The sequence below is a fragment of the Larus michahellis genome, chromosome Z (assembly GCF_964199755.1).
Source record: "Larus michahellis chromosome Z, bLarMic1.1, whole genome shotgun sequence".
NCBI lineage: Eukaryota > Metazoa > Chordata > Aves > Charadriiformes > Laridae > Larus > Larus michahellis.
Window position 1 is genome coordinate 25,872,816 of NC_133930.1, and position 18,279 is coordinate 25,891,094.

General features: G+C 40.8%; 1 protein-coding gene across 1 annotated transcript in view; it reads right to left on the reverse strand.

The window, feature by feature from the left end:
* The window catches only part of SCAMP1 (secretory carrier membrane protein 1), a 41,523-nt gene extending 34,621 nt beyond the window's left edge, over positions 1–6,902 (reverse strand). The window contains exon 1 of the mRNA XM_074569962.1: positions 6,742–6,902. Within this exon, the coding sequence (XP_074426063.1) occupies positions 6,742–6,798 (57 nt within the window). The 5' untranslated portion in view covers positions 6,799–6,902. The remainder of the gene's footprint in view (positions 1–6,741) is intronic.
* Between the last annotated feature and the right edge of the window lie 11,377 nt (positions 6,903–18,279).

Here is an 18,279-nt window from a genome sequence, read left to right on the forward strand (position 1 = left end):
CTTTTACTTCAAGATCCCTGCAAATAACTTCATCCAGCCTAACTGCTTTACCACTCACTAACATCAACCAGCCTTAAGCCTGCCAACCTCCTCGGCATTTACTCTTCTATAACCACCTTCACCTAGCTATGCATTTTCCCTCTGGCTTTTTATGCTTGGAAAGTAGCTCCCAGAAAGCAAAAGAGACACAGTCCCAATCTTATCCTCAGAACTAACCAACATGGTATGTTATACCTTCAAAGAATTCTGACTGCACATAGAATAGAAGCAGAAGCCAGAGGTCTACCAGGACTGAAGCCAGACTGGTAAATCCACCCTGGGGAAATCATGCGATTAGATCCACAAATCTAGCAAAGTCAATCTTGACCAACTAGGATTTGTTATCCCTACCATTTCTACTGAAAGGCTTTCTTTTGCTACATGAAAAGGGTAAGATCTTTTTATTTCACAATAAGCTCTCCATTAATTATCACCAATACCCACTTCATACTAGCCTTTTCTAAATATGAATAATACTACTTGTACACTTTCCAGTAAGACTTTATCCTGAGTGTTGGTTTTGGTTTTTTTTAAATAGTTAACTTCTTGCTTTCTGTTGAGTACTTCCTAACATCACATGACTGGCTCAGAAAATTAAGCAAAAACACAATGAAAAATGGCTGAAACCATGTTTGTTGGCCTGAGTTGTTTGATTTCTCAATCAAAAAGAAAACTATCCATCCTACTTTTCATAAATGAGTTCTGGAGAGCAATCAAAGCTACTGCTGTTTCAGCTGAAACTCTCCATATGATATACTTTGCTTTCAGTATGTCCTCATAAGCAGTTTTTGGGAGAGATTTCTGACAAAGCTTAGCTTTTGAGAACAAAATTTAAAGAAAAAAAAATGTATTTGGCAGCAATGGATATCAAAGCTTTTTACCTCCTGTGTTAACTGTTGGGTCTCAGCTTTTAAATTAGGACCTGACACTTGGAAAAGACAGCCTGCACATGAAGGATGTGTTTTTCAGTCCCGTAACACTTTATATTCAGCCAGATTAAGCCTCTGAAACTGCAATTTGCACATGTTTAGTAAACATTTGGCATAAATCAGACAGCTAAACTCCCCAAGGACTTCCTCCCTGCTCATGCTACCACAAGCTGCACATGGAAAAGTTTCAAGAAGCTACTGATGTTTTGATGGAGCATCAAACGTTGCTGTTTCTTCATACTCTACTTGTTCCTTCATCATCGCATGCTCAAGAACGAATAAAGTCACAGAAACTTCACAATCAGCAACTTAAAATTGAGATTTCATGTTTCGCTATCCTAATAATACATTAGTAGTATAAAAAGTTTACATTTAACAGTATAAAGGAAGCCTTAATGCCTTGCATCTACAACAGTATATTTTAACCTATGATTAAAAATGACTTATTACACAAATGAACTGTCCTCAAAGGTTACACATGTAACACCTGGTAGAATTAATGACTTGGAGGCAAAATAAAGACTATTCTTGTACTTATAATTAAAAAAAAATAACCCAAAGGAAAAAAAAAAAATTAACTCAGTAACCACTACAACAGTTCTTTCCCAATTTCAAGTCTAACATCTCATTCACGTATCAGCCATTTCCCACACACCTCACAGAATTATAGTCAAAAGATTTTCACTCTAGCACTGCCAGAACATAATAATTACATAGGCTAGCGCAAAAGTAGCCAACTGGGTTTTTTTTTATACTTGGCTCTCAAGCAGTTTCCGTTATACGCCACATTATCTGACAAAAGCAGAGCTATGAAGGGTTCTGAGCTACTGAGCAAGACAAATTCCCTCTCTCTGAAACCAAAAAGAACTTCATAGGCTCACAAGGCCTAATTTGTCCTGAAGTCCGTGCTGGTCCCATCTTGCAATGGAGTACTGGATGCCTAACAAAGCATCTTCTCCATCTCATAGCTATTTTCAAATCTCTCTCCTTCCTCAGCACTGAAAGGTGAGTTATATTCCCCTTTGTAATGTTAAATCTGAATATATACTGCAATAATAATACTAATGCAGTAGGTGCTAACACTTTACTGAAAATAAGGAGAAAAAAAATGCAGCTGTAACCAATACTGAGTATCTAGTAAAACACTTCACAGTTTTAATAGATTACAGTGTAGTTACAGCACTGATGAAGCGTACTCTTGAAAGTTAACTACCATGTAGGACAGCTAAAGGACACCTCCAATACCATGATGTTCAGCATTAAATCATGCAAGATTTAGGGGAATTTATAAATGTTGAAATCATGAAGGGAAACCAGGTAATAAAGTCAGAAAAATATTTGTATTTTATGTCCTTTACTAATTTAAAGACAGACAACTTAATTGGATGTATTTTATAGTCATACAAAAGAATTAAAACTCATATATAAATATAGGCACACAACAGAACTCTTGAATTCTAAAGCACAAATACTGCAGAAATGCTTCAACTAATTAGGGTCCTGATCCTTCAAAAACAACTAAGACTTCCCTTTCTTCCTGTAAATTTCTATCACTTTAGCTTCACTTTAGCAATCAAGGTGTAAACTCTGTAGATTCTGCTGCCACACAAGGTAACAGTCATGCACACTATTAGCTTCAGCATCAAACCTTCGGCTTGTACTTCCTGCCAAACCAGATAGAAGATTCATTTGTGCTCATGTGAGTCAGATTAAGTGTAATATCCAAATTATAACTGGAATTACCTCTGTAGTAAATTTAAACTCTAACATATACTTAGCTCTAGTGACTCAAGTAATCCTGTGACCTCAGTGAGTGCAATTCAGGTGCCTGATGCCGTTTTTAGACACCTTAGAGCATCTCAGACATGCACACAAAAATGGCAGTCATGACAGAACTACAAAAGACCCATGTCTTTTTGGAGCAGCAACTCACAGCTAACCACAGTTTGGATACCTAATCCCACACAAAGAAACTACTCACATAATTAACATTACATACATTTTGGGGTTTCCATGACTGTGTCCTTCCACACTATAAGCGAACAAGACATGAGGCATTTTTTTCGTATCACTTAGTAGTTTGATTTTTACCTGAAGGTCACCATTCACTTTTAAACAGAAATATATCTTAGTTTTCAGTCCTACCATAATTTCTATAGTATTAAATACCTGCACCCGCTCAGATCTTTAAACACCTCAGGTGAACTGACCCAAAAGAATTCATCACAGAAACGAGTTTTTGAAGTCCCAATTCCACAGTCACTCAGAAGTAACTGTTTCATATATTTGGATGCTGTAAAAGCCAGCCCTCAAATCTTTCAGCCTGTCAGCCAAGCCACAAAGGCCTGCAAAATCCACAGCTCTATTTAAAAAAGAATTTATTCTCTTAGTAATAGTATCATTCACTTGTAAAAGAAAAAGAAAAAACAAAACACACAATGCAACATGTGTTCATTGTGGATGAATTGCTGAATTGTTTCAGAGTAAATGAAACTTACAGTGGATTTCAACAGACTGCCGTTTCAGAACCTTTGTATCTGTATCATCTTCCAAGATAGAAGACTACAACCATCCCATATCATATGACATTAAAAAAAAAAAAAGGCATTAGAAATTTGCCTTTGCTTTGTCATACCGAATTTACTTCTGCTGTTTTAGTTTATTCAAGAATAAACTGTTAGGGCCTTCAGGATGCCCAAACCTGTCCTAGGTGGTCAGACCTGCCTCATTCACTAAGGACTTGCCTGGTCAACACCAGGCTTGGCCAACCCTGGTTAGTTTTTCTGGACCTGATACCAACCCCAACTTGACTTTCTAACTTGGGCTCAGATCTGCCATCTCTATACAGACACTAAACTCTTGGCTGAAGGCAGTTACAAACACCAGACCTGCTCTGCTCACCCTGTTTGAGACTGGCAGTCATAACTCTACCACGTGTGAATTCATGCTCACAAGCTATGACAAGGATTACTCAGTGAAAGAAATGAAACAGTTTTCACTATTAGTCCACTTTCATTTATGATACTTGACGTTACAACAAATGTGTATTTCTTCACAATGCTGCTACATCAAATTATGCAGGATTACCAATTCTTCATTTGTATGGTACATGGGCACTTTTTCTTCTGTGCAACTTCAATGTGATCAAAACCTTTTTAACATTAAAGTGTTACTTATCTGTTTCATTTCCTCTTGTTTTGCAAACCAAAACATCTCTTGGTTTTGATAGTACAGCATCCAGAGGACTACTATTTGCAGAGGAATACTATTACTTCAAAAGCATATCAGCCTTTGGGTTTTTTCTTTTAAAAAGAATACCAAAAAAAAAAAAAGAGAGGTTAAGCAGCCACTGTCTCAAAAATCAACAATGTTTTATCATCAATCCAAGCAAGCTAGTATTTTACCAAGAAAATTTATTTTACAATCTAAATTTCATTACTTCCAAGAGATGCCAAACCAGAAACATAATTTAATTCTAGGTTTCCAAAAGAATTAACAACCCAAAATACTGAGCAAACTAGATGTTTCTGCCTTACCTTTATCATCCCAAAGAACATACGTAATTGATTCAACATGAAGCAAGAATCTCTGCTGTAAACTTTTAATAAAAAGGCATGAGAATAGTCACAGGAAACCTCACAAGCAGATCACAGATAATTAATAAAACCAAAATATTTAAGAAAAAGAAGGATCTATCTTTAGACCTTGGCAACAACTCTTCCACGTGATGCTCTCCCCCATTCTTTGCCATACTACTTTGTGATTTTACACAAGCACAGGAACTGGCTTCAAAAGTAGGAAAACAACTGATCTCATTATACATAAAATTATCAAGCACAGTCAAATAAAAATATGAGTACATTTGAATAAGGTGCTCGGGTGACTCAGGTTGTTAGGGTCCATCCGGAAATACTGGTTCTAGGGGGAAAGTATTTTAAAACACATAGTCAGACAAAACTTAAATGCAGACATGCATTAATACCCAGTAACAACAAAGTTGTTATGTCAAGAAGATGACAATCAAAGTTTGGTTTATACATGAGGCCTTCTGCTTCTTCAAGTAAATGTGTGGATGAGCAAAGGTATGCAAGATTATTTTTTGTAGGCGGAAGTCAGCAAAGATTGAAAGAACTGAAAAAAGCCTCCAAAAAAGAAAAAGTATATAGATTTCCTAAAACAACTTCTGCAAGTAAATGAAACCAGATGCATGTTTAACAGTAAGCTTCAAGTAGCAGAGAAGTTGTTATAACATCCTTTTATCATGATGCAGATAAGAAGTAGAGCGTGGATTCTGACTGACAGCTACACTAGAAGTCTTTCCTTGAAAAGAAACTGGAATAAATTAGTGCACTTTAAGCAATGCCTTCAAACTATAAGCATGGATGAGATAGGTCCTAGCTTAGGTCTCAGAAACACTGGTTTCTGACAAGTTACCTGGGCTAATGAGACATTCAGGGGCAACTACACTGCTTCTGATACACAATAAATTTTCCTAATGCTATTTTCATGACTATTACAAAAAGTGAGAAAAGGTATCACGTATTTTTGTTGCTGAAGACATATTCTAGAACAATGACACCTTTTCAATGCTTGGTGCCAAAAAGCATTTAAAAGAACAGTGCTCACTGCCATTGGTGCCAGTCCAAACTATTGTCGGCAGCAACCTCAATGCCAGGGCTGCTGTTCATCTGGAAGGTCACTGCACTGTATAATACATGAAGTAAAAACACAGTGTCTAGCCTAGGGAATACTATAAACTAAATTTTGTGACGATAAAAACCGAACTAATGATTCGGATGGACTCCAGTGAATAAATGTCAGTAACACCATGCTTCCAGCAGCTACCTGCACAAAAGTATGCTTGAAATGTGACTGCTCATTTTTTAAAAGGTTTAATTATTCCAGCTGAAATCCTAAACTCACTGCCATATACTAAGTATGTGCTTTAAACTGTTAGCATAAAATAAAAGCGAGGCAAAATGGTTAAGGTTCGGCAAAATGATTAAATTAAGAAGCTCACAAAATTAGTTGAACTGGATTCTAATGAAAAAGAAAAGATAAGGAGGGGAAGCATCCAAGGAGGTCAGTTCATTTTGACAGCTGAAGCCGCAACAGCGGGTAAAAGACAATTCTCAGCTGTATAGCAGGTCAACAGTGCAAAAGCTAAAAGCTTTAGAATACATAACAACACGGCATTTTGAGATGCAGGGCAGAACTTATGCGTAGCCATCAGTACCCTGCGCACCTCAGAAACAAGGTAAAGAAGCAGGTAGGTCGATGAGAGGCTGGGAGGAGGCTAGAGAGGAAACAGGGAGTAAATTCACTAAGCTTAAGTATTTGGGTCAGTCAAATGGAAGAATAAAGAATGGAGTAGTATTATACACACACATAAAGTTACTGCCAAAATCAAGAAACCTTTTTTATTTTCCCCCCTTCTTCAAGATAACGCACCTGAAATGCGATTTGTATTATTTTAGCAAATGGAAGGAAACACGGAAACCTGAACTAGTGAAACGGCCCTTTTCTAAGGGCTTCCAAATCCGCTGCTCACCCCCGCCCCGCGCCGCCATGCCCGGAGCCCCGCGGCGGCCAGAGCTCCCCCCTCCCGCCCCGCCGCTGCCGCCCAGCGCTCCCCGCCCCGCTAGGCCCCCCCCGAGGCCGCCCCGCAGCGCCGGCCCTTCCACAGCTCCCCTGACAGGAGCGCCCCCCCCTCCCCCCCCCCCACCACACGGAGGAAGGCTCACGGCCGGCCGCCGCCCACACCCCGCCTCACCTTGAAGGGGTTGTTGAGGTCCGGGTCGGCGAAGGGGTTGCTGTCGAAGTCCGACATGGCCAGGCGCTGCGATCACCGGCTGGCAGCTCTTCCCCTGCGGCGGCCCCGACAGTCGCCGGCTGCCCCGCCCCCGCCCCGCCGCCGCTGTCACCAGCTGCTGCGGCCCGGGCACGAGCCCGCCCCCCCCGCCACCCACCGGCCAGACGGAGCGCCGACCTCCCAAAATGGCCGCCCCGGAAGTGAGGTTGCGGGGCGGGACGGCCCTGAAAGTGAGGGGGGGCGGCAGCTGCCGGGGCGGGCAGGAGGGGGGTTTGGGAGAGCCTATTCCCGGGGAGGGAGGAGGGCTGGGAGAGCCCATTCCCGGGGGTAGAGAGCTCTTGGCCGCCCGTCGCCCTCGCCTGGGCTGATGGGGGACTCTGTCCTGTCGCCCCCGCTTGTCATCGGGAGCTGGGGAGAGAAGGAGGCCCGCGGCTTCCCGGCATGGCAGCTGGAAAAGGGCCTGCGGACGTTGCCAGCGGCCATGGCGGGAGTGGGGCCTCCCTTCGGGGAGCGGCGCCCGGCCGGGCAGCACCGAGGCGCCGGCTGGGCCAGCGTAGCCCACTGCCCTCCGCTTGGTAGCCGTGTCTCGGGGCTACTCGGTGCCCTTGGGACGGTCCCCAAAGGGAGGAGGTGCGTGGCCTCTGCTTTCCTCCACACAGGGTACTGGCTGGCTGATATTTACATAATACCGCTGTTTAAGAGTGATCTCTTCCCTAGCTGAAGGCTGCCTTCCCATTTTCTACGGCAGCACCACGGAACAGACCAGTCCGGGGGGCTGGATGAGAGGAGTATCTGCACACAGTGTAATTTGTTTTTCTTGGTTGACCATTAAGACTGGTTTGCCCTACTGAGCAGGTGAAAGGTTGAGAAGAATTCTCCACCTGAGCCTGTAAAGCTGCCATCAGGCCTGTGCGTCACTGCAGATTTGCAGGAGCTCTATTCAGCGAGACAGTGGACACAGGTTTAACAAACAAGAATTATTTTTTTTAGGTATTTACAGATTATCAGTCATACGTAGAATCATAGAATTGCCTAGGTTGGAAGGGAGCTTTCAGATCATCTAGTCCAACCATCAACCTAACTCTGACAAAAACCATCACTAAACCAGATCTCTAAGCACTGTGTCTACCTGTCTTTTAAGTGCCTCCAGGGATGGTGCTTCAGCCACTTCCCTGGGCCGCCTGTTCCAATGCTTAATAACCCTTTCAGTGTAAACATTTTTCCTGATATCCAGCCTAAACCTCCCCTGGCACAACTTGAGGCTGTTTCCTCTTGTCCTATCGCCTATTACTTGGGAGAAGAGACTGACCCCCACCACTCTACAACCTCCTTTCAGATAATTGTAGAGAGCAATAAGGTCTCCCCTCAGCCTCCTTTTCTGCAGGCTAAACAACCCCAGCTCCCTCAGCCGCTTCTCATAAGACTTATTCTCCAGACCCCTCACCAGCTTTGTTGCCCTTCCCTGTACCTGCTCCAGCACCTCAATGTCTTTTTTGTGGTGATGGGCCCGATTACTCGCCAGACTGACTGATGGCTTCCATGTACCACACTGTCTAATGAAACAATTCTAAGAAGTTGTGTTAATTTAAACAGATGGTGTTTATTTATTTATTTATTTTTAAAATTCATGGGATTATTAAAAGGAAATCATAGCAAATTTTGTGAGAGGGAAGGAAATGAGTCCCACTTCATTTCAAAATTCCTTTCCTCAGAGTGGGTCAGGACAGCCTGTCTGGCCTGGAAAAAAAGCCTTCATAGTGACGCTCTTTTGGCAAAACACAATTTTACTCCCTTTTTCCCGTCTGTTGGCATGATAGATAGCTTGCCAGGCATAAGGCTTCTCAGATGTCCTGCACAAAGGTTCAACAAGGGCTGTAGGGAGGGTATGGCTTTGAACCACGGTCACAAAAACCTGCTTCCATGGATGGACACATTAAAAGGGCTTCTTGGAAGTGTTCAACTATTTTGAGCTGTTTGAAAGACTTTTCAAATACTTCCTTAGAAATACTGACTTTGCAGTTTGAAGAATCCGGTCCAAATGATACAAATAAGTGGGAGCAGCTGTTTGAAGCACTGAAGAACCTTTGGTTCAGGGCTGTGGTTGAAATCTGAAATCCCATGTGCTTGATATCAAACAGTCTACATTGATGCAACCCTTTTAAAACCAGTGAATCCTGAATTTCTTTACATGCTTTCTAAAGAAATGATTTAAACTTTCATTTAAATGCAAAAAAATAGAGGTTTAAGGCAGGTCATACGAAAAGAAATTGCTATGAAAGTAAAACTGGCCTTGTAACTTTTGCGTATTCAAATGTGATTTTTTTTCACATGCAATAATCGTAGACTAACTTGTGGGGTACGCTATCCAAGGTTTTTTGAAGAATGTTAACACTTTTACGTATTTTAATGGCTCTGCATATATCATTACCCTGATCCTGACACTGGCAGTATTACAATGGTGGTATTCTGTCAACAAGTCAGGAAAAATCCTATGTGTACACGAGAATTGATTTTGCATGGATCAGTAAAGAAAGCAATAATTGCTTCAAGGCTTGCTCTAATTTATGCAAAAGTTCCTCAATTATTTGTGAAGGACTGTCAGATATAAGATGGTATGCAAATGGGACAAATCATAAAAGCATAGCTTCTAAACGACAAAATACTTTCAACTTTTTTGTTGCTCTGAAGTGTAAAATACTTCATACTTCAAAAAACACAAAGGCAGCTGTTGTACAATCAACAAAAGTAAGTTACAGTATTAGTCACAATCATTCACATAGCTCACTTATGGTGACAGCAAATTAAATCATGTTGTTTTCCAATATTCGCCCATGGCTCAATATATCATAGCTCAATGATATGTATTGATAGTTCAAAAGCTGTGTGCATTGGCAACTGTATACTTGCTCCTCTTTCAACTGAACGTGAATGAATGAATGCATACATGAATGAATGAAGGTTTGGCTGAAAAGAATGTCTTTTCCTCTGTGGTTACTGGTGCTTCAGATCATGGACATTGTGACCGTTCTCTGAAAATAATAAAGTAACCCTTGCAGAGAAGTGTTTCATAAAATGGAACAGTCTATGCAGCATCAAATGCAAGCATAATTCTTAGAAGAAAGCAGGGACGGAGAGTGTCAATGTGCCACATGAGCACATAGCTACAGTTCTGTTACAGAAGTTGGGCAAAGTGACTGGCATTGAAGACTCAGTGACTGCTGGAAACTCATGTAGTAGAAACAAGCAAGGGAACTCTGTGGTAGTGTAAGCACAAATTACAGCATCAAGTTAGATCATGTACAGATATCAATTTTAAAGTCTTGCTGAAAGTTTAGGCAGAAGACACCTAGGTTAGGTTATTCGATAACAGCTCTTGGAACAATTTAAAATAACAAGAACCTTTTTCTAGGTTTTACAGCAGAGAAGTTTATTTGCAAAATGTTGGAAAGATTTTAATTTAGGAGAGAGGGAAGAGAAGTGTGATAAACAGGCATTTCACTATAATACTTGAAGGTCATGAGCTGCAGTGTTCCCCAAAAGCTTTTGCCTCAATTTAAAAGAAAAATATGTGGAGAAGACAGGAGAAAGGGCAGCAATCATGGCAGCATTCAGAACTCCAAAAATATGCTACAAGCAGACTCCCATTTAACCTCTCTCTTTCTTAGAATCAATGAAGCCCTGATTCCACAAGACAATAAAAGCAGTTGTAGTGTGCTGATTGCTGAATCAAAATCTCTGTGTTTCCATCATGCAAAGCGTTGAGCTAATATAAACTTGTTTTAAATAGTCTGAAGAGGTAGATTTAGTCTTTTTCTGGGACTGGGGCAGCTTTGCCAGTTCTACTGTGAGAAGGCACGCTTGCACTCTTTTCTGAGTAGAACCAGATTAGCCAGTTTACAGCAGGTGGTGTGTGACCAAGCCAAACCTCTAGGGCCACCTAACAGGTGCAACAATGAATGCTCACAGGCTGGTGAGCGTCTTGCCATTTTTATGAGAACCCTGACTACTTTGTGAAGCCCCACACTTAGATTTTCCCATTGTGTTCCAGAACCGTAGCAGGATATTTGGAATTATCCTCTCTCAACAGCTCACCTCTTCGGAGGTAGGAGAAGGATTCCCAAGGCAATAGCTGAATTGCAGCAGGGAGCAAGTAACTGATGCATAGCCAGGTTGTGGACATTTTGCCAAAGGCCAGTCTAGCACTGCCAGTGATCTCGTGCCCTGCAAGCTCACGCTCTGCCCCACTTTCTTGCTGTGACTGGCCCTGCCCTATACGCTGCACTCCAGACCCACACAGATTGAAGGACTTGTGCATCCAGCCACTGTTCCTCATGCTTCTCAGGGGCATCAGAACTGAACTTTAGCACACAGCAGAGAACTGACATCTCATACTTGTTACTTGGAGTAACTGATTTCGCTAATGTCCGGGTGCTCTAAGGGCATGCTGTGTAATAACAAAATTGGGTCATTCTTGGCTTGAGCAAAGGATCATTTTTGCTGACCTAGAATGACATTGCTCAATGTCATGTCATTCAAAACAAAGGCTAGATATGAAAAGTAAAAGCTGTCCCCAGTGGAGCCATTAGTCTCTGCTGCTCTTCATATTCCCCTTAGTCCTATTCTGCTCCATCTGTTCTGGGACTCTGCAAAGAGTCGATCATCAGCAAACCATCCTTCCCTCTGTGTCTTTTCCCTGTGGACCAGTTGCTCGTCTTTGTCCAAGGAGCAGAGCCTTTCTCCCACGGCAGGGGATGCCTGTATTTCAAGAACATGCAGGCACAGCACAGCTATCACCAGCAAGGTGTCTTAATTTTTCTCCCAGACTGAACTTGTCTGCCTCTTTCCCATCCCACAGGCAGCAAAGGCGCACTTAGAGAGCGCAGCAATCATTAGCACTGGCCAAGACAGCAGGATGTAATCATGTAAGAAAAGTTATTCGTGCTGAAAGAAGACTTACGCATCCATCTCACTGGGGACGGAACAGTAGCAGTTTTCCCACTTTTGTCTAAAGAGTCGTGACACCTGTGGATGAAGCCACACGCTGCCACAAATGCTGCCTTTAAGAGGACGGCTAACCTACTGTGGGAGCCAGCGCGTGGGAGCAATGAATAGTAAGCTACAGTCACGAGGGAAGATACGGCAAAGCGAACACATGCTGTTTGGGAGTGGGGAGAGCATTCCAGGCAGCTGTGGAGTGAAGCCAAGTGGCACTAACAGTCTGTGCTTCTTGCATATGTTCCCATACCAGCTCAAGAGTGGGAGGAAGAGCATAAGCTAAGGCAGGTGATAAAAGAGCTAGATCAGGCAGTGAGCAGACCTCAGTCTCACCTGTCTCCTCCTCCCACTGTATTATCTCTTGCTGTATTATCCTGCAGATGCCTGGCTTCTGCAGCCCTTTACTTACACCTCCCCAACCTCTTCTCATATTCATACCCGTTAAGAAGAGGTACAGTGGTGGACTTCAGTGGGAACTGTCTAGACAGTTCATAGGCTAGACAGATCATAGCAGGACTTGTGCTATGATCTCTTCCAGCCAAACGATTCTGACAAATAACTTTTCAACATCTCTCATCCTTTCCAATTTAAAACTGTACATAAACAGTTGAATGTAAATAGTTGTCTGAATTTTGATTGGTTTATGTTTTGCATTGCTTTTTAATCACTCATATTTTCTTCATTGAGTGATTATTAAGTTGTAATTATTAAGCAATTAAATTCCAATTAGAAACCAATTGAATTGCAATTCTGGGATCTGGGAAACAATTCAGGGAGGTATCTGTATGCATGTAAGGACTGAATGATTCAAAACTGTCGTCCTCAAATGTCAGGAGTTCTGTTCTGCAACGAATAAGACAAAGTAAAAAGATTGAGAACAAAAGGTGTGGGGAATGATGGTATCTTGGTTTCAATTAAACCATACACAGTTTTGCAGAACAAATATGTGGTTTTGCATAAAATAGTTCAGAGGGCATCCTTCACAGTTTGACTCTCCTGATTCTGATGTGCAGGTGCAAGTAGTTACTTATCTTCACAAAAAGCCCGACAATGTATTGAGAATTTTTAGGCTTGGGGAAGCCTGGCCTGCTGTCATTCCATCTTTGCATGTACCAATTCTCCCTGTGTGTGACCATTAGTGGACAAGAAGGCTCATATCTGGCACAGAGGGTCTCAATACAGCTGCATCAGGACACGTACAGCTGTCATTAGGCACAGATTTGTGCATCTGCTGCTGCAGTCAGTTCTCAGTTGAAAGCAAAAATTATGTATTGCATTTGCAGTGCTGAATGGTGTCCTGGCAGTGAAGCAGTGCTTTAAAGGCAGTTGTTTCTGGCCACCAACATTGGGGAAGTCTGACATTATAAACAGAAGGCCAGCTCTTCCAAAGAGGCCAGTCCGCAGGGAGCCCCACGTGGAAAGAGGATGGACAAGTGAGCAGCTGCACATGCAGCGGTCAGAGCATCAGGCTTCCCACCATCCAAAACCCTCTGCCATTAGCTCTTGCGAAGTGAACAGCAGTGCTGGAAAAGTGCACTTGTGTTTGGACTGACTCAGACCTGTACTCCAAGGTAATATGACAATGCACAACCACAAACATGGAACCACAGCTTAGACAACGAAGGAAATTTAAGGCATTCACCTGCACTCTGAAGCTGAATCTCAGATGTAAAAAAAGATTATTAAATCTAAGGATCGTCTGGTGAAATTAGTCTTGCAGATTATGACACTGCTGGGGAGATGTGGTGTGGTGGAGATATTCTGAAGGCAGAAAAAGCAGACATGAAGTGAAGCTGACAGAAGGATTCATATCTGTATGATTTAAACATTAAATAGGAAAGATACAGTGTTGAAGGAAAATAAGGCAGATTTTGGTTTAATTTGGATAGGCATGATTCTGATGTGTTCATGTCTGCTGTTTATATAAAGACTAAAAAGGAGTGATTCCCAGAAATGTCAGCAACTGGAAGGAGCAGAGATGACAGCAAACCGTAAGTTAGGTAAGCAGATATCCCAGTTTGGGTAGGACTATCGTTTTTTTAAAGGTATGCAGGATTTTTCCTGCTTTTCTCTCTGTATTCTCAGGCTTTATTCTTCAGAATTTTTTAGGGCAATGACAGAACCAGAAACAGTAGCCTATCACATGTAATAGGCATGTGACCTAAAGCAGAGGGGTATATGTTGCATTGTATGACATGCCTTTATGAAATAATCCATAGGAATGAATTGCAAACCTTCCTTTTGTGAACAAAAACAACAAAAAATCACATGGTGGTCTATTGCTGATGGCATATATAATGTGGATTTTGTTGTCTCCTTTTCAGGAGTTTATGTTCTCCTGGGAGTTGTATGTAGGGTTTAAGAAAGCACATCCATTTAAGGGCTGACTTTTGAAAAATCTTTTGCATCTTACTTGCATACTTAAAAAGGTGTGCAGGAAAGGGCAGGGGACTGAGCAAGCAGTGAGGACGGACACAGAAAAGACGTCTGGAAGTTTCTGATAGCTACACATGCACAGAACTGTAGAGACAGCATAGTTTGAAATGAGAGACATTTATTGCACAAGGGTTCATATAAAAAAAACACTTTCAGTTTTTTTAATAAATAACACTTTGCTTTGAATTTGCCCTTTGACATTCATAACAAGTTATTAATCAGATCATTAAAAGGAAAAACATCTTGGCAGAACAAAAAAACCCACCCACTCATTATTTTGAGAGGCTTATTTTCAGAAGGGGCAAATTATGGATATGAAAAATGACATATTTTAGCGTGCAGATTAGGCTTTCTCTGAAGAAGAAGAAACATAAATGAAATGTTTGTTAAACTTGTGCCTCTTCAGATTTAAAGTCAATTAGAGAAGAAGGATGTTTTATCTTAAAAATGCAGTAATTGCTCTCTCTTTTCTAATAACAGTAGCTCAGTGCATGCTTTCAAGACAAAAAGTATTGTTTCTTTAAAGCACTACAGATCTCTGGAGGAAAGGATTTCAACACTGATTCCATTTTGTACTGATTCCTTATTAGGACAGATTTGTTTTTAAAAAGGGGAAAAAAAGAAAAGAAAGCAGGCATATCACTAAATCTAACTGCTGGGAAGAAATACAACACGGGAAACAGATTAGTCATTTTATCGTGACCCTGATCTGTTGTTTACAAAAGTATTGTAGTTATAATCTTTAAAATGTTAACAGTTACCAAAAGTTAGTTCATTCAATGGTTGGATCAAGCCTCACTGGAAACATAGCAAATGTGGTGGAAAAAACACGTATTTTGCTGCCTTTGAAAAAATTTTGGATCTCTGAAGCAGGGGAAGCAACACTGCATTATTAGCTCAAAAGTTTAAAGTTATTTAGGAGCATATGTGCTAAGAAAGTCTTCAATTCATAAGCAAAAAATTTCTTATTAGGGTTGCATCCCCTTGTCCCCCATTTAGAAAAGACAACTGCTTTTTCTGTGGTTTCAAAAGTAGCTCTTTAAATTAAATTGCAGAATTAGCCAAGAATGTCCATTAATCTCCATTCCAGCCCATTACCTTTCATGACTATGTAGCCTTTTATGAAAAGATAAAAGATGAAAAGAGAATTAAAAATTACATCACAAAATAGTTTTATATATGATAAAATTTGTCTAAAAGTGAATAGCTAAGGAAATCCAGGACTTCATAAAAATGCTTGGCTTTAAAGACAGTGATGCCAGCTCTGAACTACTAACGATAAGCATGCTAAAGTCAAATGAATATTCCCTTTGAAATACCTGAGTGGAAGCATGCAGCAAGCTCTATGTGGTACTTGAAAATTCAAAGCTCAGAGTAACCTGGAGGTTGTAAATGTCAAATGATCATTTCAGTAAACAGAGATTTGGAGTATTGGGGAGAAAACGTGCAGGTCCTTGGTGAGAGAGATTGGCCACTGACAAAGTTAATGTTTTGCCAAGGATATTCTTGTCTCAGTCTTTCCATAAGCATTGCAGATGAAGCAGAGAATACTGTTAACATTTATGTGGAATAAAGAGTGATGGATAGAGTATATACTTAGTGCACATCTATTAAACTGGATTGCCAAACCATTTCAAATATCATATGGTATCATTATTACTGTGTGGTAGAGCTGTGGTGTATGCAGAATGCCCTGTTCCAGCCAAATATTGTGTGCTTATCGAAAGAAAAAAATTTAGAGGTATGTGTGGACAATTAGAATACTGTGAATCAATGCAAATCAAGTTTTTCCCCTTAGAAAATTCGATCTGTCCTTCAGTAAAGACTAATTTGTGAATCTGTAATAGAACCCTGAAATAAATGTAAACCTCTCCAGCCACTGATAATGCGGAGTGCAGCTCATAAACAGGTATTACAAAGTGCTAGATATTACCCTTTGATAAGTCTCATGGGCATTTTTAGCAGAAACGAAGAATTCATTTTTCATCTACTGGTAAACTATCAATATCCTAGACTATCAATATCTACAGACTAGCGGCATGGTGTAAGTACTCTAAATGGCCAGCAAAAGATGGGATAATAAACTGTTATTTTAGTTCTCAAAGCACATTTGCCTTGAAAGCCATAACCTTTTCCATTGCTTTTGTGTTAGCAATTGATAGGTGTGTCTGGTTTGGTGGAGGAGATGTCACTTTCACTAAGCTCAGTAAAAAAATGGTCACCAGAAGGTACGTGATCAGTGTAAAGAAGCTCACTTTGAAACATGGTACCATGCTGTTAAACAAACTCAATGATTATATTACTGCATTGCACTCACTAAATATTGATGAGCTTGTTATTTTAATGATGGATGTTCTGGCTTTGATACTTAAGTGACAATGGGGGACCCTGTTACTGTTGCCTTGGGAAATCCTTTTTCCACCCCATCCAGGGCCCTACATGCTGCATGAGCGCCGGGACCCCCTCTGGAGTGGAACAACTCACTGCCTCTGTCTCCAGCCCTGCTGACAAAACCCAGGGCCAGGTCAGCAGTTGATTAGCCCAGAGACCCCATTGCCTAGCCCAGGCTTCCAGCACTGTTCTGCTTGGTCTGGCATCTTTGCTTCCAGCGTAAGCTCTTGGTGTTGTGCTGTCAGCGCAGCTAGATCTTGTCACATTGTTTAAGGCATGGTTAGCATAGTTAAAGTACCTTCCAAAGAAGGAGCAAACAGGACCCAGAAGAGACACCTCAGTCTCTGTTGTAGCAGTATGTTTTGAGCTATCTTGGACTCAGGGAGGTTTTAGGAAATGAAGCCTCCCAGCAGAAAACCTTGACACCTGTTTTTCACAATGTTCAGTAATTGTAATCTCTATTTATTGAGTTTCCTTGGTTCCCTCTAGCAGGTGTGTGTTTGTGGGTTTTTTTCTCAAAAAGACTCTAATTTTTCTGGTTTTCATGGTACAATAACTCTGTAGAAATCCAAGAAAGAAAATAGGTATTAGTCATCAGTCAGAAAGTACTGTTGGGAAAACATATGGAATTAACACCTAAATATGTAAACAGCAAACCCTGCTGGGGTTCATCCGATGCTTGAGGGGAAATACTGTTCAAAAAAGAGCAGGTGAGAGCTGAATTCCTATCACCTTGACTCCCGGGAAAAAGTATGGTTATCTGCTGGATATCAATTTAACAATGTAGATGAGACTCATTACATAAACAAAGAGTTTTTCTTTCACTGGGAAGAATGGCCCTTGCATATGTTATGCTAAAGAAGAACTAGTTAATGAGCAGTTACACACATGGAGTAGTTCTGTGAGTTTTTTGTCAATAAGGAAATGCTCTTTCAGTTTTTGTCCAAGTACTTATTCCAACATGTCTGTCAAATACTACTTACCCTTAGAAATTTGTCTTCAACGCTTTTCTCGGTATTTATTTCCCCTCTTTCTTCAAATTCCGTACGCAGGAATAAATAGCAAAGGAAAGAATTAACATTTTTACTAACGTTCATGGGTGTGCAACTCCATTGCTTTAGAGACGGCCTTCCTTTCACACCATACAAATGTACCATCCTACAGGATGTTTAAAACATTTGGTAGTGGCACTGTAAAGTCTGGACCTGCTGTGAAATGTGACTTTGCAAAAATAGTAGTAAAAGTGTTCCATATTTATTGCTTTTCTGCTTTCCAAACTTAGACCAGCTTTCAAAGAATGGAGAATTTTGCTATAATTTTAGCTTTTAGAAAATATATAAAGAAGTATAATTTTAGATTCAAAGGAGTTTCTATTTTTTGATACAAACTACAACTGTAACTCAAATTTGCTTAGTTTTTTTCATGCTGAATGAATCAGAAGAAAATCCATATTTACAATCAGTGAAAATTTGAATGATATAGAACCCAAATGTTATACAGAACAGAAAGAGCAAAATTTTGAATCAAGATTTTGGAAAATCTCTATTCAGAAGTGTGACTGCATTGTAAAACATTTCTTCTTCAATTTGCAATATTCATAGTAACAGACTAAAGAAGCTGTATACTTTCTATTTCATGCCCATGTCCTTGCTGTGAGATGCACTTAACATTTGAGAA